We start from the raw sequence: 22,566 nt of genomic DNA, 5'->3' as shown, positions 1-22,566 counted from the left end.
CTCTCTGCACAGGGATTTACCTGTTCATCTATGGAAAGAGCATCAGAAATCAACCTTAACAAATAAAGAAATCTTGTAAGAACCAAGTGCATCTTGCTCTCATTATTAAAAAAAAAAAAAAAAGTTGGATGATGACGTGAAATTAAAAAAAAACAAACAAACTTTTGGAGTGACCCTATCTGGTCCTTTTTGTCCTTTCAGCTCTTTCACAACATATTGTAAAACAAAAGTGGAGGGCATCAAGGCTTTTGGAATAGTAATGTCAGTATTTAAGAGACTTAAGACAAAATGAACCAGAGGCAGATTCCTATTGTTTTGTATGCACCTGCATCTTACCCTGTGTCTCCAGTAAGGTCCTGCTTAGTCTGGAGTAAGTGGTCCTAGAGATGACAAGCTAAACTATCCTTTCCACAATGCATTCATAACTACTTTCTCCCTGTCCCTGTTACCATGATGTGGTGAAAGTAGCACTGATTCCTCAGCACATGCCTCTGCCTGCCGGAGGAAACAGTAGCTTAAATGATGTCTGGCAGCAGAGGTGCCCACGCATTGGCAGTGCAGCAGCACCCTGCAGGAGCACCTTTGGGTAAAATGAAACCATCCCAACTGGCGTGCTTAGTGCTCAGGTTGGCAGAGGAGTTGGAAGAACACTTCAATAGACGACTTCTTTAAAATTTCAGTCTAGCCTCACTCTGCGTGCAAGTGACTCATATTGTTTGGAATCTATTTGCATTTGTTGCATTATGCAACTGCAATAATCCAAATTTCTACTCATAAAACACATTAGAGCCATGTTCAAGCACAGCGAAAGGGCAGCAACAGGCTCCCGCTGTCCTCTCTCTAGTTGCCATCAGCAGCTTTCTGAGTTAACTGCGCTTTCATGTATTTTAACTGTGAGTTTATCAACTTACTTATTGCCAAATTCTCATCTTTGACTTAAAAAAATACAGTAACTGATGCGGTTCAAAATTTAGCCACCAAAAGAAAACCATGGCAATCTAGATGCATCTTTCTGCTGACCTCTTTCAACAAAACGTTACCTACACAACGGCCTCAGCAGCTTGGAGACCAAAACTGCTATTTCAAGAAATTTACCCCTTCACCGTATTACTGTAGGTCTACAAATGCATACGTTTTTTTCACTCAAAATGTTGACTCGGCTTTAATCTTAAACATACGGATGTCATTCTCTTTTTGCTCAGAGGCACTGATGCAACTGAAGAAAAACATTAAGTTTCTGGATGGAGGCCAAGCTGGAGAGCAGCAGCGTAGGATATACACTGCCTCCATTGACATCAGATCTGGAAGTAGATCAGATGTGAATGGAAGACCCACAGTGAGTCAGGTTTGCATGTAAACCTCCACCATGCCTGGATCAGCTCCAAAAGCTGATGTGATGTCAATGAAAGAGCTGCACTGTATCCACTCTCAGATACTTCTCTGGTACAATCAGATCAGTTTTAGCTCACAGATTAAAATTTGGCCAAACTGTGTGGATAATTTTTTTAAATGGACTCGTTGAAACTTCATTAAAAGATTGTTAAGACATTACACAAAACAAACAGAGCTCAGAAACCCATGGTTAAATGGGACTCTGTGACCAATTTTAGTTAAAGAGAGAGAAAGATTGGACTCAGCCAATTTTACCTTTTCACATTTGACAAACATTTATTTTCAACAGAGGCCTTTTGTTATTATCTTTTATTTCCTATTGGCAATTTCAGGTGTTTTTATACCTTGGCTGCTGATTGATGGATTTATTAGTTCCTGGAATCCAGGAAGATTTTTGTCTTGGGATTAAAACAATTTGCAGTGACCAAAACAGTAATTCCTTTCTGAGCAGCTTTCAGTTATAAATATGTAGGCTATCAAGTATTCCCCTGCTTTTTAATATATATTTACCTTTATTGTTTTCTGAAATGTATATTTTACTGTTACATCCATGCTGTTCTCCCACTCTCCTAATTCTCACACCAGGTTTTTGAAATCAAATAATGCAAATGGAGAAGTCAGGAAGAAACAAAGCAAGCCAATTTCCATTAGTAAAGCACCACCTTCTCTTAATTTTGTGGAAAACAATCTGCACGTCATGTACCACAAACCAAAGCAAAGTATATAAACGCTGCCAGATCCTCACTTCTACTGAAAGGTCAGGGTTCTTGCTTTTTATAACCTTGTAATCTCAGAACTTCCTACTTACCAATTTCTTTCTGTTTCTGCTGAGCAGGAAGAAAGGAAACAAATCCATTCTCGTTTTAGTTGGTAGGTCTAAAGGTTCTCACACACACTTAGAATTCAGTCCCTGCTGTGCAGCCCTGTCCTAACCCACCATGCTGATGTCTTTCTGGGTCTCTCAAATATCATTTCTTCACAGTAAACTCAGTATTTTCTTTTTTTGTGTGCTGTGCAGTTACATGATATCAAACTATTGCAAGAGTCTATTACATTTCATAGCCTCAATTCAAGACCAAAAAAATTTTTGCCACCTTTGCAAGAACCCAGTATAATTTGAATGTGTTTAATTTGAGGTACATTTGCAGCCAATAGGTTAGATGTGAGCAGAAAGGAGAAACTAATTTGTTTGTGTGCCAGGTCAGCAGTAAGTGGGTGAACTCTAAAGTGCCCCTGTGATTTTGGAGGAACTCTCTCCACCAACGCTTACAGTTTTTATGCCACTGTATCAAAGCATTTAGGCTTACAAATAATTAACAGGCATCACATTGTGCATATAAGACATTTGAAATTGCAAGAAGGTCCAAGAGACACAGGTCCTTCATTGAGGCCAGAAAGCCCATACACTATTCTGCTCCCTCTTCTCATGTTCCAGATGTACAATAGATACTGTAGCCCCTTCTGCACTTTTCTCTAGATCCCAGCCCTGGGGCTGCCTGTAAGCTGGTGGCAGCCTTGAAAGACATGCATGGAAATGCAGGAGTTACTGTATCCTTTTGTTTTCTTTTCCTTTTTTTTTTTTTTAACCATGCATAAGTATGTATTAGCAAATGGAGATGAATCCTGCCCTCGGCAATAGACACTCAGTACCACATTCATTCATTCACTCCTTTGTTCATTCTACGGCTATGAAACAATACACTCCCACGAATTAAAAACATGCTAAACATTAACCATGCTCGTGGTTTTAGAACCATACGTATATAATCTGGTTCCCCATTTCTGTCGAAACCTCTGGGAAAGCTCCCACTACAGACTTTCTCTTTTGGGGCAACAGTGGGGCCCTCTGCCTTTTCCACTTTGTGACTATACCAGGATTTTACTTCCCACCCATCTTCCCTCCCCTATCCTACCCTTATGCATGTACACCAGGAATTGCTCCTGATGTGCCAGGTACATCCAGCCTTCCCTTCCCTTCCCTTCCTTACAAGGGAATCTAATATACCTTTGTTACCTGCATTGTGGGGAAGGTTTGTAACAGTGCTTGAAGTTCCAGGCTCAGTGAAAATGCCACCCTTCATCTTCACTGCCTTTGTGATTTTTTTTTTCTTGTTTTAACACAGTAGAGATGGAGTCTGACACTAGAGTCTTCGCATGTGTGAACTTTCTAGGTAAATGCCAGCTTGACTCATCCCATAATTAAAACTTGTCAGAAGGATATCCCAGTTTATATATTTGAGCAGTATTATTGTTCAAGGGACAAGCATAAGCAATTTATCTTAATTTGAGATGGCAAAGAAATGAGTGAGAAAGACTAGCAGCAGATGTACTTTTGTTTTCTTTGCGTGATGCAAAAACAAAATAGAAACTGAATCCCTCAGTTATTGTTTTTGTATGCATATTAAAAAAGATATCAGACTTGAGTCCAGGTTTTATCTCAGCAGTACATTTCATGCATTAACCCCCTCCTTTTATGCACTGCAGGCTAAATTATGTCTCCTCTCAGCTGTCCAGGAGCACAGTATGTAGGGGAAAAGGTAACAGCTTCCCTCTTTCCTCCCTAGTGTGTAGGGAGGCATAGACCAAATCCAGGTATAGGGATAACCAACCACTGCTGATGAACATCTTAATGACAGAGAGATAAGGTACTGTTAATGAAAGCTAAGAATGGCTTCACTGAGTCCACACTCCAGAAACACCCCTTATTTCAAAGCAATAATGCCATGGGACTGAACATCCTTTCTGTCTTCCTTATGAGGCTGGTAGCCTTATCCAAGAGCTATATATGACTCCTACTTGTGAGGATGGTAAGCATGTAAAAACCTTTTGGCTTTGGCAGCTATAGGGTAGGAGTAAACCTAAGAGCTACTCCTGTGACACGTATTTATTTTGGTGTAGCTACTTACCTGCCTGTTACTTACCATACTTTTGTCTCGTGCCCCCCATGGACTGTAACATGAAAAAAAAAAAAAGTTGGTGAGACAAACTTTTGTTTTTTTCTCCATATGTAGAGTTAGAATGACTGTACTGACACCCACAAACCAATCTTGATTAAAACTTATGTAAATAAAAAGATTTGACCCTTAGAATTGTATGCAATAAATGGCATTAATCTGCTGAAGATAAATGGATAATTTTATCCCTTGCTACTAATTTTAAGTCATAAGAAACAGTTCAAAAATTGTTATACAACCCTCTCCATTTGAGCTCTCATAGTTTCCAGTTTCACTCATTGTGTTGATCATATGCTTTGTGTACGCAATCCTGATGGTATCCTTGGTACTTTTATCCCAGAAAATACCCATAAAGGTGTATGTAGTCTTCTTTGTAGGTTTCTCTGAAGTCTATATCCTTTTCAGAATACATCACAACCTTGCTGTCTCCAATTCAAATGCTCAGTCTCTCCAGAGACTCCTCTTCATCTCATTTTTCTTTCAGGGCAGCATCTGCTGGACTCCTTTTTTGAGTCTCTCAGCAAAGCTCAAAAGCCAAGTAAAATACACAGAAACCTCTGAACTAGATTTCCAGTTTTCTATGGGGCTCTTGACCTATGGGTCTTCTCAATCTTCAGGTTCAGTCAACACAAGAACTAGCTCCTACCTTGTAACTTGACAGTGGCCCTAGCTGTAGACAAACTACTCATTATCACCATTCTTTTGGCAAGCACACAAAACCTGTTAGCTTCATTCCTCTCCTCCCTACATCACTAGCCCCTTTTTATCTCAAACACACATCTTTACCCAGCTGCACCTGTGTCTGATGGAGTGGGGTCTGAACATCTGCAGACACAAGATGGCAGGCTGAACCCTTAGAAGCCACACTAGTGAGTTAGTAAGTGTGGAAAAAAGGTTTCAATGTAGTCATATAAAGTTTTGATTTTAGAATTAAAATTTAGCTTTAAGTCCCAATCTGCTGAACAAGTAAGTTTGCTTAAGTGTCAGGATTTCAGGAAAACCACTTAGATATCACTTGTGTAAATGCTCAGTTTCATGGAAGGTCTGGGCAGGAAGGCATAGCCCCTGACTGCAGCAGAAATCCAGAATTCACCTTTGTGCTGCAAAGAATTTGGTCCATGAGCATCAAACAGTATTTCTTATAAATGGGATACCTATACTCTCGGTAGCAGCCTATATGTCCAAACACTACCAACTGCTGCAGTTTAAGAAGTCATAAAAGAGTCATAAAAACAATTCAAATGCCTGTTTGCTCCAGGCACTGTACTTAATCGGTATGTCATCCAAACACATGTGCTTGTCATTAAAGAAATGGATTTTCACTGGTGAAGTAATATCAGCAAACTCCTTGATGATACCAATGATACCACTGATGATGGTAACATGAGTTTCATTTTCATACATGAGTGTAACACAGGCTGACCAGGTGGTTATCTCCAAATAGAGGTTTGTGAACACTCACCAAAATGGTTAGGCTGCAATACCAATTGTTGATCTGAGGGATTTCTGGTGACTTCTGCAGAAAAAAAAAAAAAGGGGGGGGGGGGGTGGGAGGGGGAAGAAGAAAGATGGATCCAGACAGCAGTCCTTATAAACACAGTTTAAACAATGTGATTTCACAGTTGCTTAAAAGTCACAGAGCAGCTGCGTTGAAATTGTAAAATCTGCAGTTTTATTATGCCAATGACTTTCTATTGGCCTCAGTCATAAAATAACATACTCCTCACTGAAGTTCTCTGCTAAACAAAAAACACATCCAGACTGACTAAAAATCAAACTCAGACAAGCAAAAAACAATTTGGCCTTCATCTAGCTGGGCTCAATTGGTCCAATAATAAACAATTTTATTTTTCTTCTTCACTGCTACTCCTACTGATAACAGTGATAATAATACTGATACCTTACTCCCAATGGAGAAAATAAAGCTCTGAAAAGTAACTATTGCTGAGAGGAATTCATAAGTAGTGTTTCACCCTCCTGAAGAAGGTAATGGCATGCTGAATTTTTTCTAAATTTTTTTCTATTACTGTTTTTGTACAAATTTCAAATTTGTCAACTGCAGAAGAGGATGTGCTGAAGAGGTTTCTCACCAGCAGAGAAGACATGCAAGTCTTAATCATTCAGTGGTGCTTGGGAATTCAGGCAGTGGCTTTCAAATTATTGCTTCTAGAGTAATAACTATTTTTAGCCCATATCTTCTGTGCCCATGTCTGTACACTTAGAGGGTACATTAAGGTCTAGTGTACTGTATACTTTAGGCAGAATAAAAATAGGTTCTAAATATAGCACTTACTTGAACACAAAATAGATGTTCCAGATAATACGTCAGGCAGTGAAACTACTACAACACCATACTGCTCATAGGTATAATGTCAAAGCACCAGGGAAAACAGTCCTTTTGTCAATCTCTGTGACAACAAGTAACATTTGAATCATATACTTTAAAACAAGGATATAGGTAGGAATATTGCCCTTCACTCATTTAATGTTCAATATCTGATTTCTTCATGCTTTTTAGACTCACTTTTCTAATATTGAATGTGTTTTTCTTACGCTTTGTACTCTCTGGCAACAGTGACTTGTCAAACAGTCAAAGGACAGCATGCCAGGATAGAGGGGCACAAAACCTTCTTGGGAAGCCTGTAAACAATCTACTGTGATTTGTATCAAGTTATACTTATATGGGATTGTGTCCACTAATTTGATATTTTTATTGGTATTCAATGATCATATGACAGGATAAAAGATAATATGGTATGGTGTGGCTATGGTCAGGGTATCAAATATTGAATCAGTAGGAATCCCCCAAATACATTCTGATTCTCCAGTTACACTTCTTAGATTTAATTTAGTCTGTTATGCATACCCTTAGTTTTAGAAAACAGTGAATATTAATCTTCTGAAAGTATAAATAAAATTGATCTCTGTGGACATTAACTGATGAGTCATCTCTTGGACTATGTAGAAATTCAGTTACTATCAAATAAATTTTATTTTTGGTACAGCTACAACTAATGCAGTCATCATGTTCACAATGTTTACCATTTAACCTTAGAGCTTACATTAATTTTATGGTGGAACTAAAACCATAGACCACAGTCATTTAATAGACTACCTAGGTACACAAGCATAGAGCTGAGTCTAGATTCTTCTGCCCTCAAAAAGACATCAAACTGTGACTGTTCAATTTCCAGGGTTAGCAGTCTATTGAATTGGAAGGGGCCTTTCATACCTCTCAGAGACAAGATTTCAGATCACTTTGCACACTCAGCCTGATCCTCTTAAAGTATTTCTGGTTTACATTTGGATGGCAATGGCTAATGGATTAAACCATACAGGTCAGCAAGAATTATTCAGGCTTCTACCTGAATCCCACCTTGACCTTCCATTGAAAAACTAGCATTTGAAAGTGAGAGCATCATCCAAGTCCCTACCTTGAGAACCATGTCACAGAGGAGTTACACTCCCCCCAACATCGTAAGTCTGTGCTGTGAAAAAAATGACAGATAAAAAAATTGATTTTTTAAAATATCTAATGTATTTTTAAGTATATCTTACATAGGTTCCTGAGCAGTTCCTGCCTCCCAGAGCTGTTGTTTTATGTACATGGAAACTCAACTATGAATGCATTAATTCTTGGAAAACTGGTGACTGATGAGTTTCTTAATAGAGTTTCCAATATTGAAGATGGCAACTGGGCAGAAATGGTGGTAGGGTGCACCACCATGTGCCTCCATACAATCTCCGTACAGTTGGAAAAGGGAGTAATCACAAGGAGTGCTGGATGATTCATGGAAAGCTGGAAAAAATCACATGGAAGGCGATTCAGAGCTCTCCTGTGCTGGAAATTGAGGCTTCATTGCTTTGTCTTCTGGATACTCCACTAAGCATATAGGCAGACCAAAGTCCTAATTTAGGTACCCAAGGTCTCACATCCTGTATTTACATTTGGCATGTAAATTCTCTTGGTCAAAAATATGAAGCCCAGGTTACACGGACTGTGAAAAAAGGCATAGGTTCACTCCCATCTGGTTTTTGAACTCTGAAGTTTCCAAAAACTTGGTGGTAAAAAGCTGCCAATGATGACAATAATAAAATAATAAATTTAATAATGTCAATATTTTTTATGCAAACTGGACCTTTTGAAACTTCCACATCTTTATCAGAAATGATGTATGATTTGCAATTCTTAAAAGACAGACAACTTCGCCAAAACATGCTGTCAGCTTCATTTTGATTGTTTCTTCCCCCAAAATGTAACAATTCACAGAACTGATCTCTCTCTTGTTTTATTTTCAATAATCAAAGGAAGGAAGTCATCATCCAGAAATGCACTGTAAAGCAGACTGTTATCTGATGCAGTGAAACACAATGCGTGATTTGTGTTTTCTTTAACTGTTTTAAATCACAGCTGAATTGCAAATCCCTCCTTGTCAGAGAGAATGTAAAATTTGGGCAGCACTGGAGTTCTAGCAAACCTGAATGATGACCTTGTACATCCTTTCTTTCCCTTTTGAATGCTCATGAACTTAATTTGAGCGTAAGTGTTTCAAGGATCAGTCTGAAACAGTGTTTTTGAACTCAGCTGGGTCATAGGAACTTTCTCAGCACTCTATTCTAATTTGCAGGTTTGCTATAATAAAAGCCTCAAATATATTGCTACTGTCTAGACATTTTATCTGAAACAAGTGTCCTTTGTAGTCTCAGAGGACTTTTCTATTTTATTTCCAGTAAATCAAAGTCTGTGAAGAGCTTTGGTTCTTATTAAGACATACCCTTCACAGTTCAGCGATTGCCAACGGAGGCAAGCCATTGACAGTTCATTTACATATAAGTGATGACTTCCATCAGGTAGTTGGCTCAAAAATACAATGGACATTTAGAGCATATCCAATATTTCTTGTTCTTTGATGAGCATCAAGTGCCAATTTATATATAGAAACTGACTATTGGAAAGTGAAGGTTTCTTTTCACTGACCTTACACTGTCTTTTGCAGATCTGGAGTGACAATATGTCACTCCACTAAAAGTGAGTTCATTTCCCCAAAGAGACGTGAAGAAATACCGAACCAACTGTAATACCCTCCCACCCCCTTTCCCGCTGCATTCCTTGGTAGTGCAAGTCACCGTGCTGTAAAGCAGCCAGAGGGGCAAGGGTTGGGGTCCCGGGGGGCTGAACCCCACAGTGCCAGAGGGCAACGTGGAGGTGTTGAGCAGCCAAATGAACAGCCACACTCTCTGTCAGGTGGGAAGCCCCAAGGGTGGAAGGAGTGGGGAGTGAGGGCAGCTGCCTGCCAAGCACAACCTGGATGCCACACTAATAGTGAATACTGATGTAGTCACAGCAGGTACAAATACAGCTTGACAAGGCAGAGGGAGGTGTTGTGGCTGCTGCGTGATGCAGCTGGCTCAGACAAATGCAAAATGGGGTTCCGTCCTTGATGTGATTTCATGCTTGGGTGATATGGCAAGTGGAAAAATGGAGGAACTAGTGGTGAGCCATATCCAAAGGTCTAGCAGTGATAACAGATCATGGATGTGCACCCTCTGCCTGGAGAGGATGAGGAAGAGCAAACCGCTCAGGTAATGTTAGCTATTTTACTTAGCGTGTTCACTATTGGATGGCATTTTTTACAGTCAAGAGCAAGGCAGAAAAGTATTAGAAAAAATTAGGAATATAATAAAAATAATAGAACTTTTATTTAATAGTAGAAAAAAAAGAAAAACAATAAAAAATAATTTCAAAGCCAGAAGCAGGCAAAGGTGAACACGAATACCTTCCTTTTAGAAGATGGATGGAGCCAGAATACACGCCCCGCAACAGCATCTATTCAGAACAGTATTTTTTACATTTGTATTTAAGATGAGAAAGGAAGGCAGAGAAAAGGAATTCTTCCAGCTACCCTACTACTTCCACTACGAGAGAGCAAACAGAATCCATCCAGCAGTACTAAATGCTTCAAATCTTCTTCCCCAAGTTTTTTACTGCCTCCAGGTCCCCATTAAAGCTGCAGCATGAGTTACACATATGCCACATGTCTATGCCTTCAAATTAATCAGGGGGGTGCAGAAAAGTGGTTAGCTGATAACCTGGTAGGTCATTTTTATCTCAGAAATAGTAATCAATTCTTTCTTTCAGCCAGATTCTTAAGCACCTTGTTTGGGCTGAAGGAGCATGAACAGCTGGGGATGGACAGTTGGCAGCTCCTAAAGGGAGTCAGCTGGCAGTGGGTAGACACTTCTCCCTGAGCACCACATCTATTTTAGAGCGTCCTCATTGCCTCTCACCTCCAGGTGGGATGGATGCTGAACCAGCTGCTGGTGTGCCTGTGCAGCACAGGAGAAAAAATCTCTCTGAAAATAATAATGGGTTTCTTGCATCAGTTGTTGGCTGTGCTTACAGAGCAAAAGAAACAAGCCCTGCCTGCCCTTATTGATTCTTGTCTCCATGTTGCACAACACAATTATGCCAGTTTAAGGGACAGCGGTTCCACTCTTCCCAATGAAAAAAAACAGAGGCATAATTTACTCTTTTAGGCCTCATGTTCTGACGTACTGATTTTTTAGAGAAGGAAGCTACTGGAAGACTGGTAGAATAAAGATCTGTCCCTTATACGTTTGAAAGACAAATTGCCTTAAAAAAATAAACACACTGGCTTACATGTTGCTCTATGAAGGCTACCGGATGGTACATTTTTATGTTTTTCTTCTCAGTTGACTACATCATAGTGTTTTAATCTTTGAATCTATTATGTACATTGCACACTGTTTTACCCTATCAAGTGCAAACTGATTGGTCTAAAATTACGTAACCTGCTGGAGATTTTCACATTTATTTTTATAACCTACTTGAGAATGTCTTTAACATGAAGGAGCCCTGCGTCTTGCTTACTCTCAGATGCAATATTCTTTCCTATGAAAGAGTGTTTCTACACTGGAGCTTGATTTCTAAAGACTTCACCAGCTCTTTTTCACGCAGTGACACCAGCAATCCTGATCAGAGAGGTGGGTTTTTTTTCTGCTCTTTCATTGAAGAAATCACTAATGCAGCTGACACTTGAAAATCAGTTTTCTTTGACTTCTTATGGGAAAATGCTGCTATAAGAAAAAAAAAAGCCATTAATTCATTAAAGTATATCACAAGTTTAATAATAAGAAGTTAGATAAACAAGGCAAATAACATTTCAACATCAAAAAATCCACAGATTTTACATTCTTGGGAGAAGACTGATAAATGCATTTTCCCAGTTGAGACTATGCAGAAAACCTAGGATGAATTTTCAGCTTGTTTCAGGGACACCAAACTCTAAATAAATAAATTATTAGCCAGAGTGGCTTGACTTCACCCCATCTACAGAGCCATGCTTTACATGCAAGCCACTCTTAGTTCAAGTGTCCAAGGAAGACATAATATTACTACATTCATTACTAGTTTCGTTTTCAGTTACCGGATTCCCCCATCAGTAAGTTTGCAGGCAATGTAGAACTGTTCTCCATGTGATCAAACAGATATGACTGCTGTTTTGTATCACCTTAAATAGTTTCTAAGATTTTTCTTCTTCGATTGAGAAACTTGCTAACATGTCCATAATTTGGCCTTGCTGTAATACATAGTTTTTTAGACTGGTTTCAGGATTTGCTAACACAGTTGCTTGGTAACATTTTAGTTGTTTTAAACAAGGAGAAGTCGAGTCAGATATGTAAAATACAAACATTACAAAAAGAAAGAACAATTTTTAATCTTTTATGAAGCCAAATAATGAAAAAGGAAGATGATTTCCACTTGGTCCTGTAATTCCAGGAATGCCACTACTTACATATTCTGGCCCGAAATGGGGCCATGCTTTGTTGTAAAGTAGAGGACTTGGAGAGCTCATTTAAGATGTTCTACTCATCCTGACCAAGCTAAGAAAGAAAAACATCAATAATGCACAAGAGGAAAGAGTTACTTGCACCCATCAAAAAAGAAGAAAAATGGAACCAAAAATACACTCCTGTACACCAGTCAATCATCCCTACAGAAGGTTATAAGAGTTGACACAGAAGCTCCTAAGTACTGACACTAATTCCCCAGAACAAGACACTTTCGGTCATCTTCATATCCCCTGGAGATACCCTCCTAACATGCAAGAGAAAAGGGATTGCTAGGGAGCTAGGTATGACTGCATCAGGCAAACAAGGACATGCTGAGCAGCACGCTTTGCCAAGAATAGCAAAGTATGTGTTTTTACAATTAAAAGGTATGTTCCCTGTAAGGAGAGAAGAAATACTGCTTTCTGTACTGCATTCGTATAGCAGCCCCATACCAACTCGGCTTGTTGCACAGAAGTGCCTCACACAGTAAATACTCATTTGAAAATAGGACCAACACCATCCAGAGCTATGTTCTTGGTATGTATTTTGGCTTGCTTTAAAGTAAAGTAAAATAAAATAGCATATATTTAGCTTTAAAATGGCACATATTTGGCACAGTTTTGATGAATAGGAGTTTACCATGTGGATATTACTTTCTACAGAAAATAGACTATTCAAAAGAAGTAACAAGAGCAGGATGCTTTCTAATATGTTCCAAAAGTAGAGAAAACAAACACACACACACAGGCAAACAAACAAACAAACAAAGGACTTCGTTCTGCAAATACTTTCACATGTGAGAAAATGGCACTTTACTGCCTTCATGCCAGTTGTTATTTCTGAAAGGAGGAGGACCGATTCCCTATTGACAAGACTAAGATTAATGCTGTCTGAGTAACAGGTAGTCAAGTGACTTCTACAGACATAAAACAACTTTTTTTTTTTTCTTTTCAAACTATCTATCATTAATACAATAGAGGATTGGAATGACACACACAGTGACATACATGGACACACACCCCTAATTCGTGCATTCAGCCAGTACGACACTATTGTAAAAGGTTGGGTCAACAAGATAGTCCCACAGATTTCACTGTTGCTGACAGTGACTTTGCAGGCCAAAATGGACATGAGGTTTTCTGTCACATATAGACTTGGTGAGGTAAGTTAGGGACTAGGTGGGAAATGAGCTGCTTAAAGAGGATTCTTTCCTGCATCACTACTGTCAACACAGCCAACACCATTTTGACCAGCGTGTTATTCCTGCAGTACCTCCACATCCAACATGATCCTTATGAACCGTGTTAAAAGGTTATTTTTTAGCATTTACTTTAGCATTCGGACTGAGCAATGCAGTCCTCAACTGGAAAATGCAATTGGAATCACTGGAGAATTATAAAGAGTATAGAAAGAAACAATTGCCAAGAACATTTATATTATGATTTCAAAGTCTAACCAAGCCTCTCCTCCACCAGTAGTGAAAACAAGGAGACAGGAGGAGAATAACAACAGAAGGGAGAAGAAAGAGAAGCAGCTGGAAGAAATAAGCAGGAAGCCCCAAAATGGAAACTCTCTTGGCAGGATCTGTGGAAAATAGACCCATATCCATACAGCTGAATTGTATAAAATAATCCATTACCAAATAAAGATTTATATAATACACATATTTAAGCTTTGCTATTACCTTCTCTGCCCAAGTAAAGAAAAAAAATAAAAGAAAAAAAAAAGAAAAAAGAAAAAAAAAGGACCTTTGATAGTTTGGATAATAGTCCAAATAGGAAGGGTCAATTGCAATTTATTTTAAAATTTTTCTTCCTCTGCATGTGGTGCACTTGGTCTCTTGACCTTTTGCATATGAAGGACACAGTCTCACCTAAACACTCCTTGTTGGACAGAGTATGTGGGGCTTCTTAAAATCTCAGCATTGAGATAACATCAGAAGTAGAAAGTGGCACTGGGTAGTGGGAAGTACAGGAAACAAAGCTAGGAGTATTCCAGAAAACTAACTAACAAACAAAAAAATCTAGAACCAGAGTATTAAAATCTGTTTGCAACATAAACCTGACCATGGAAAGTACCCTTATAATTACTGCTGAAGACATTTCAAGATACCTATAGAGCAGAGAAGCAAAAAGCTGCCATAAGCCAGCTCTCCACAATTATCCTATGCTACCCAAAAATTAACTTGCAGTGTTCACACATGAAGCTGTACATCCATATTGTACAGCAGAGGCAGCTGCTTTACAATGTCTTAAAGACATGTGATGATACTGGCTTCTGTGGGCAAAAAATTAGGGAAGCCTAATTTAACTGAAGTGGATTTCATGTGTCCATCTCTGCAGCTGTTCATTGCCTCTGATAAATGCTTCAAGCATACTTTGTCAGTGTGCTAGTACACTGTAACAAATTACCTTGGTTGTTTCCCCAGTTTCCTCATCTTGAAAATTACAGTAATACTGAACTCTTTTGCAACCATTAGTTATCTACTATTTTTTTAAAACTACAGAAAAATGTGTATCACTTACTATTGAAAATATGTCAGCAAATATACACATTATATTGGTTAGCATCGGAAGTACAACGGCCTAACTCCTCCTGGACAAAATTCCTTTTAACTGACCAAAGACAGAACCGCACGAGTCGGCAACAGCTCAGAAGAACTGCAACAGAGTAAAGATGGAGAACTGCAACTGATGTTGAAGGGATAATGTGTTTACGTAGTGTCACGAATACAGATATTGAGATGTTGCATAGCTGTCCACTGAAAACTGCTGAAATTGAAGGTGTAATCCAGAATGACCCAGAGCACTGAAAAGTAAGCAGTCAGTTTGCATCCTTTCATGAGAGGGAAGCTATAGCCTGAAATCTAGAGTGGTACCTGTCCTGCAGTCCCTGGCTAACTCTCGTTATCATGAATGAACCATACTTAAGTTACTTTTCAATTCTAAGATATTACATGTGTTAGAGATGCGTAAGTCACCTTGCCAGTTTAGATGGATATTATCACATCTGTTTACTGCTGGTAGACATTAAAAAGGAGTATGAAGACACAGCATTTTATTCTTAAACCATTTACACCCCTGTAAGTACTTAGGATCATAAGTATTTATTTGGACGACAAAAAGAATTTCTTGTTTTTCTTCTTTTTTACTTCTTTCTATTTTCACTTCAGCTTTTTGCTGAACCAATAGAGCTGTAAAAACAGCCTCAGTCTTACAGAAGTTAGCAGCAATATTGTAACATAAGTTTCTGCTGGAGAAAATTCATTAAAAGCAAAGATGACAGCTTGACATGCAGAGTTACAAGGCTGGCATGTAAAGAAAAAATTCATGTTGTTATTGGGTATGGAATTCTCTAAGAGATAATAAATATGAAAACCTGCAACGACTTTTTAGGTCAGTATCCTGAATATAACTAATACTGAGATATTCTGCAGTTTCCCAAGCTGGGCTGCAATTTACAGTTATGCATAGGCATACTTCCCAACTCACCATACAGACAACACAAATAATAATCAGGATGTACAGAGGGATGTCAACTATGTGAAAAACAAAAGAAGTCTAGCAGAAAAGCAGCAATGGATGAGCATTAAAGAACTTGGATATTTTGTCTATTTTTCATAGCTAAATTTGCAGTTTTGTAGGGAGGGTTGGGAAGAGTAGGCTGTCTCTCACCCTCCAGGACTGTCATTCCCCCACAAAAGGTCAGGGGAAAGGCTGCTGACACATGGTGACACAGCCTCGCCTTGCCTTCAGAGCAGCATCAGTGACAAGAAATTCAGGAGTTCTGCCTGCCTCCAGTGAAACAGATTCATCTACCTAAGCATGTCTTTTTAAGTTGGAAAATCCAACGTAACAGCGTTTGGAGAAAGGAAACGAGTCAATTGAGTCTCTGAAAGCTCTTGAGGGACAAACAACGCTCATTTTAAAGGAAATCTATGCTTAATACTATAAACCTATTTCAAATTCACCAAGTATGAGTTTTTAAATTTGAAAACAGGAAGAAAAGTACAGTTTATATAATCACTGGTACATACAGCATTTGTACATATCTACAGCATGTAATGTAACCAGCTCTTGCTGTCTAGTTCCCCCAGTGGGTCCAGTGGTTGCTCTACACACAAGATTGCATTACGATACAAGAGCATGCAAAAGCTGGTCTCTCAAATCATTCATTATTATTTTAAACCCAGAAGCACAAAAGCTGGAAGAACAACATTTAAAAATGGGTAGAAGAAACAAGAAACAATAAAAGACACAAATGTTATTGAAATATTAGCTAAGGTACAAACTTTTCACTACATATAATATGAAGCTGCTTCATCATCTCGCCATTAGAGCTTCTCTATCTCAGCTACAGTATACGCATACTGGTATGGGATTATGTTCTGTGCATTATGGCTAGTTAAATATTTCTCAAAAGTTAATCCACTTTGAAATTTATTAAGCAGTAAAAGTAAAATTCTATTAACCTTAATGGGATTTACACGAGGGAATTCACACTTAATATGGATGCAACACTGATGCTTAAAACTGTTGCCAGGAAAAGAAGACAGGCTTAGAGAAGTTAAAGCCATCACATTTTCTATTTATGTAGTCCTTCACAAGGGTAATCCTCTGTATATTAAGGAGACAAGAAAATGCCACAGACTGGTTAGTATTTAAGCTTCTCAGATGCCAAGTGAGATAGCTGCCTGGGCCAATAAAGGGTGGTCTTATTGTTGTGGGACTAATAAACATTGTTAGAAGGATGGGAAGGCATAAACTTTGGTTTTCTTATGGGTCCTGAAAGTGCTATTGCTCACATTTTCTACTGTATAATGCTGTACAGTAACATCACTGTTGGAATATGTTCCCTGTAATATAATATACATGTAATTCAATGAATACAAATTCACATTCTCCCTGTACCAGCCATTCCTCATAACCAAAATAAAGTAAAACTCTCAGATTTTTCTCCAGAGATTGTCCATCTCTATTGTTTTCAGGGTAAAATTAATTGTTTGGTTGCCTCTAAATCATCTAGTTAACATGTGGGATATAATTGACTTCATTTGGGAAGGCTGAGTGAGCTCTGAGCATGTGATCCTGAATTCAGTGGTCCTTTACCAAGAAGAAATTTACCCAATGTAATCCAAAATGTAAGATTGCTGAAGAGCTGAGATTTCAGTAGGAGGCAGCCAGGAGGTCCTGAGTTTTGTCCACAGGGGACCACTTAATGGTCAGATTGAGGGCTGCACAGAAAAGCATTAGGGACCCTGAGGTTTGGGCCCGCACCATGTGCCCAAAAGGAGTGGCATTTGGTGCAGACCCTACCACAGCTTCTCCCTACCAGCAGAAGGCAGCAGAAGCCAGAGAGCATTTGGCTCCCACAGGTATAACTGTAGGGCTACCTCAGCTTTCAGGCTTTGTGGGATCACACACCACCTGCAACAAGCAGTTAACTCTGCTGATGATGGCAACCATTTAGAAGTTGTCCTCCCGGTGGTTTCATGGGTTTCAGCTGGCATGTCAGCCCCATTTTGGGTACCCAGGTGGTAGAAAGGTTGAATTATTTGTCCAGGCACTCCGTCCTGAGAGTACATTTCACTCAAAGCAAGTCATGTTACCCAGATGGTATCCTGCCCTAACAGTCTTAAATACAAGCCCCAACAAAAGCATTTATAATACTGAGGTCTAATATTCTACAGAATAAAATGAAATAAAATAAAATAAAATAAAATAAAATAAAATAAAATAAAATAAAATAACACACTTGGAACAATCATGAAAGAATTAGAAAAAAGACAATCTTGTATAAGATATTAGAAACATCTCAGACTTCACAAGGTTGCAAATTTGGATACCCTGACCTAAAAGTAGCAGCCTGAAACAAAGCTACTGAAATTGTGCTGTAATACAAATTAGCATGTTCTTTTAAAATAAACCATATTGTAAGTGCACTTGGATATCCTGACAATAACACGCAGTCTAAAATGATGACAAAGAATCACTTCTTTTCTTATTCTGCTTTTCTTTCATCAGGATTTAAATATTCTCATGCTTTTAGCATCTTTCTGTTCTCTGATAAAGCAACCCTGATACACTAACAATAACATAAAACTTTCTAATATGTATGGATTTACATCTAAAACTCTGGTTTGTTATTCCATTCGTGTCGTTCTGAACTGTTTTGAAGAAGGCCATTTTAAAGCCAGTAAAGACGAGTTCCTCTCCGAGAAGCATGATCTGCTGTGTCAACATTCTTCATTAGATAAGATAAACTACGCAAAAATCTGAAAATGAAATTAGACAGCGCAGAGATGAATTTAATGGTAACTTCCATCTGAACATAGAGATAATTTGATTTTGGTCTTACAGTAAGCTTTCTCATACACAGAATCAGAGCCAAGCTACATACTGTGAAACTAAGCCTGGATCTTTTCTTGCTAGGTAGCTAGAGGGTTCATCTGCAAGGGCATTTGGGTTTGAAGATCTGGGGATCCTGTATTCTGGACTGCATTCTCCTTTCCATCACATAATTGTAATAATAGAGTGACAAAGTGATTTGTCTTTACATGTGTGTGCCAGGAGCCTTGAAATGTTGATTGATTTTGGTCATAGCAACTGATCTTCCTAGCAAAAGAACAGGGAGAACAGGAAGAAAGTCCTGAGCCAATTTTTTAATAAAGTATCTGAGATTGCACTGGATAGGTACCCAAACCTTCACTGGAAAAAACACTTGATATAGCACAAAATATAACAGATTTTTTTCATAAGCCCACCAAACTTAACAGAGCCTTTCCCTGACATTTAAAATGAGAGGATCAGGATCATAGCAGCTTGTCAGACCAGTAGGGACTTGGCGCCTGTCAGCATTGGAGCACGCCAACATGTGCCAACAAAGAGATATGTCTGGGCATGAACCCTCCAATGGCTTCGGTACTGTCAATGCAAAACATGGCAGCCTCTCAGCAGAGCACAAATGCACTTGCTGATGGCTTAGATTGCATGGGCAGGGCAAATGCTTGTGCAGTGAGTGAGGTTTCCATTCATTTGCTGCTCTCACAAATGAGCATTCAGGTTTTCCCACCAAGGTCCCATCGAACTTAGACCCCCCACTGGATATGAATAGTGAGTTCACCATTGTATACTCTCCAGCAACCAGGGCTTACAACTAGTGTCCTTCTGATGACTGCACACCTATCTAACAAGCACTGCATTGCTCATCTTGTATTTGCTTTTTTTTTTTTTTGTAGTGATATTGAGGGGTATTTTACTTTCAAATGCTATCTGTCTCGAATTAATGAGGATAAGAAGCACGCAGTACATTGCTACATATTTTCAGTAGCCCTTATGTTGTTTTCACCCTGTGAATGTTCTTGAGGGGAAATATACCACTAAAAAAGACATATATGAAAGCAAAAAGTAGTTATACTGAGTTCTCTCTCCCTTCCTACTCATATATCTGTCTTTGTTCTCTCTGCAAAGTATCCACATGGCCTGATGGGCCACATGAGAAAGGATAGAGAGAAATATATTGAGTGAGAAAAAAATAAATTTAAAAGGTTTATTTCCCTTAAAAAATGTGCAGCAGACAGAGAACAGATAGCATAATTCTTTCCTAATATTCTAAATTCTTTACCATCCCCAATCATATTCGGTAAGGACACAGGCACTGCATCTGTACTTCCTTGCTAATTTGTCATTTACACCAGGCTCCAGAACCCAGATTCCCCATATCAGGCATCAATCTGTATCAACACACACAGAGTCATAATTCCTTGCTATGAAAACCCACACACCAGGAAATGGAAGTGCTAACAGGTTTGTGCACATGGATGCAGGAATTCAGAAGCCCAGTAATACAGACAAGCACAAACGGCACATCTGCAGGCTGATTGCCCAAGACCAGTTTATCTTCTGCTTTTTTTCTCAATTCCCTAGACGTCTTTATATATATATGTATGTGTATACATAAACATGCACACATATGTTAAGTATGTGTAAGTAATACACAATCTTCTCATTTCAAGTCTGTACCTATACTATCCTCAAATATACAATTAAATTATTATAAGCTTCACTGCATTATTTAAAATACTACTTATAAGTTTTGATACATTTCATTGCATCTCTTTTTAAATAAATTCATAAAAGTATTTTAATATATCATTGGTATTAATCTTAGTTGAATATTCAGCTTTAATTGAATTAATATTTAACAGATTCCTGCAATCTGTCCAAGTCTTTTTGCTGCAGAACAATCTCTTTCTACTGCAGCAGCTGAAGCAAGAATTCCTTGAAGTTTGAGAAACTGACAAAATTTCACAACAGAATATTAGATCATGTCCTCACAAAATGCTTCTGAAACATGCAAACATACCCACACATCTGGGAAGCTATTGCTGTAAAATCTCTCTCCTGCAAGTAATCCTTACTCAGCCTTTAGTCAAACTTCAACCATTCAACAGAACTTGTAATTTCCTGAAAAGTCAACATTTTCTTTCAGAGAAAGTGGTCACGGAGTCAAGTGATGAAATAGAAATGCAGAAATAAAGATGCTAAATCAAGAATTTAAGAGAGAATGCATATCGCTCAATTAAATCCCTTTGCAATTTTTCCATTTGTCCAATATATATTTTTGAATAATTTTTATATCTAGAAGAAAATAACTTCTTATCAATTAAAAGCCAGTGCATCACTGGCAGCAAAAACATCTTTTGTCCTATAATGATTTACTTTTTTATCTATGTGTGAATCTTGGGAAAACAACACTTCAGTCTCCTGTCAATATGGGTCCTATCAGGACCCACAGACTGCTTTATGCTCAGTTAGCTTCAGTATTCTCTAACCCGATCTTCTTTCACCAAGTGCATGTCCCCATCATGGTGCCTTGTAGGCACTTCCTTGCTTACATGCAAATGCTTGAGATGAGCGCTGGAGGTGACCCTGTTTTGCTGATTAGGTGTTCCCACATTCACATCACCCCAGGCCCTTGCAGAAGACCCAAGCAGCACAGTACAGCCATGTCTCAGCTGCTCTAGCCCTTTACCTACATAGGACCTGAGTCAAAAGTCCCAAAGCCTCTGGTAAAGCCTTTGCCAAACTACTTCCAGGACCTACCCAAAACAGACATCTTACTACCACATTTCAGAGCTCTACCCTGTTCGCAGTAGTCATTGAATCTTTGCAATAAAACCTCCGAATGCCCATATGTGGCAAGCATTTGCTGTTTACATAGCCATTAGCCAATCTTTCCAGAAGATTTCTTTCTTGCATGCCGTTTTCTTACTTGGGTTACAAGTGCAAAAAACAGAGGCCTGTAGTAATATGTTTTAATAGGCAAAAACTCAAACATGAAGTCACAGCCACAATTTTTTCAGATGTGCTTTTCACTGTAGTCTTAGGGCAACAGAAAAAGCTATTTTTTCCTGCTTTCATCATTAGTTTTAGTTTCAAATTTCTTTTTTCAGGCTGATTTCTACATTGAAAGCAAGATTTAATCAAGAATTACATAGCTTAAGACTGCTTTGCAGAGCTTTGATTGATTGAGTCAGCCTTCCTTTAGTCATATGACAAATGAATGGAATAAAGGATGAGCAGTCTCCCTGTCTGATCCCTCCATGCTCTGTGATGTTCACTCCAGCCTTAGCAAAACTGCTTTTTAAGATCAGTCTAAAAATACAGGTCAGAGCCTCTCACAACCCACTGTATCAAAGGAATATGCAAATCTTTCCTTGTTCCATATTCTCCTCAGCCTCCCACTACAATTATTAAATTACAGGGTATTAATAGAAACTAAATAAAGCACTCTGAAAAGATGAATTCCAAAGATGCAAAATTCAAATGCCAAATAGAGAGCAATTAGGTTCTTAAATAATTCTTATCACATTTCATGCTAATATTAGCACTTCCAAAAAACAATAGAAAACTGCAATATTCTCAGAGACGCTCAATTGAAACAGCAGAGTAAGGCATAGAGAAAGAATCTTGATTTCTTATATTTTGATGTTATGCACAAATAACATTTATCTCCAGCTACAATAGTAAAAATCATTTTGCTCTCTAGAAAGAATTCATAATATTTATATGATGATACCAAGAAAAGATTGTGGTTTTGTTTTCCGAACCAACGCAATAGCAAAAATGAGGCTGTTCTGCTTAGATTTTTCAGAGAACTCAAATTAGCACAAACTTTTACTTAATTGGGCTCTTCAAATAAGTATGCAGCAATGAGCATTAATCTCTCCTCATTGCTTTTTAAAACCTTTATGTCTATCCAGGTCCCATAGCCTTACAGATTTTAATGGTCTTAATGAAGAAAAAGAGCACTGTTATTCAATTTGACTCAAGCAGATCTCCATTCAGAATGACAATGTCGCCAT

General features: G+C 38.5%; 1 protein-coding gene across 1 annotated transcript in view; it reads right to left on the bottom strand.

The window, feature by feature from the left end:
• Positions 1–10,158: 10,158 nt before the first annotated feature.
• The window catches only part of IQCM (IQ motif containing M), a 123,278-nt gene continuing 110,870 nt past the window's right edge, over positions 10,159–22,566 (bottom strand). The window contains 2 exon segments of the mRNA XM_050710378.1: positions 10,159–11,363; positions 11,365–11,441. Coding sequence (XP_050566335.1) covers positions 11,304–11,363; positions 11,365–11,441 — 137 coding nt within the window. The 3' untranslated portion in view covers positions 10,159–11,303.

The sequence above is a fragment of the Cygnus atratus genome, chromosome 4 (genome assembly GCF_013377495.2).
Source record: "Cygnus atratus isolate AKBS03 ecotype Queensland, Australia chromosome 4, CAtr_DNAZoo_HiC_assembly, whole genome shotgun sequence".
NCBI lineage: Eukaryota > Metazoa > Chordata > Aves > Anseriformes > Anatidae > Cygnus > Cygnus atratus.
This window is presented reverse-complemented; position numbering and strand designations above follow the sequence as displayed.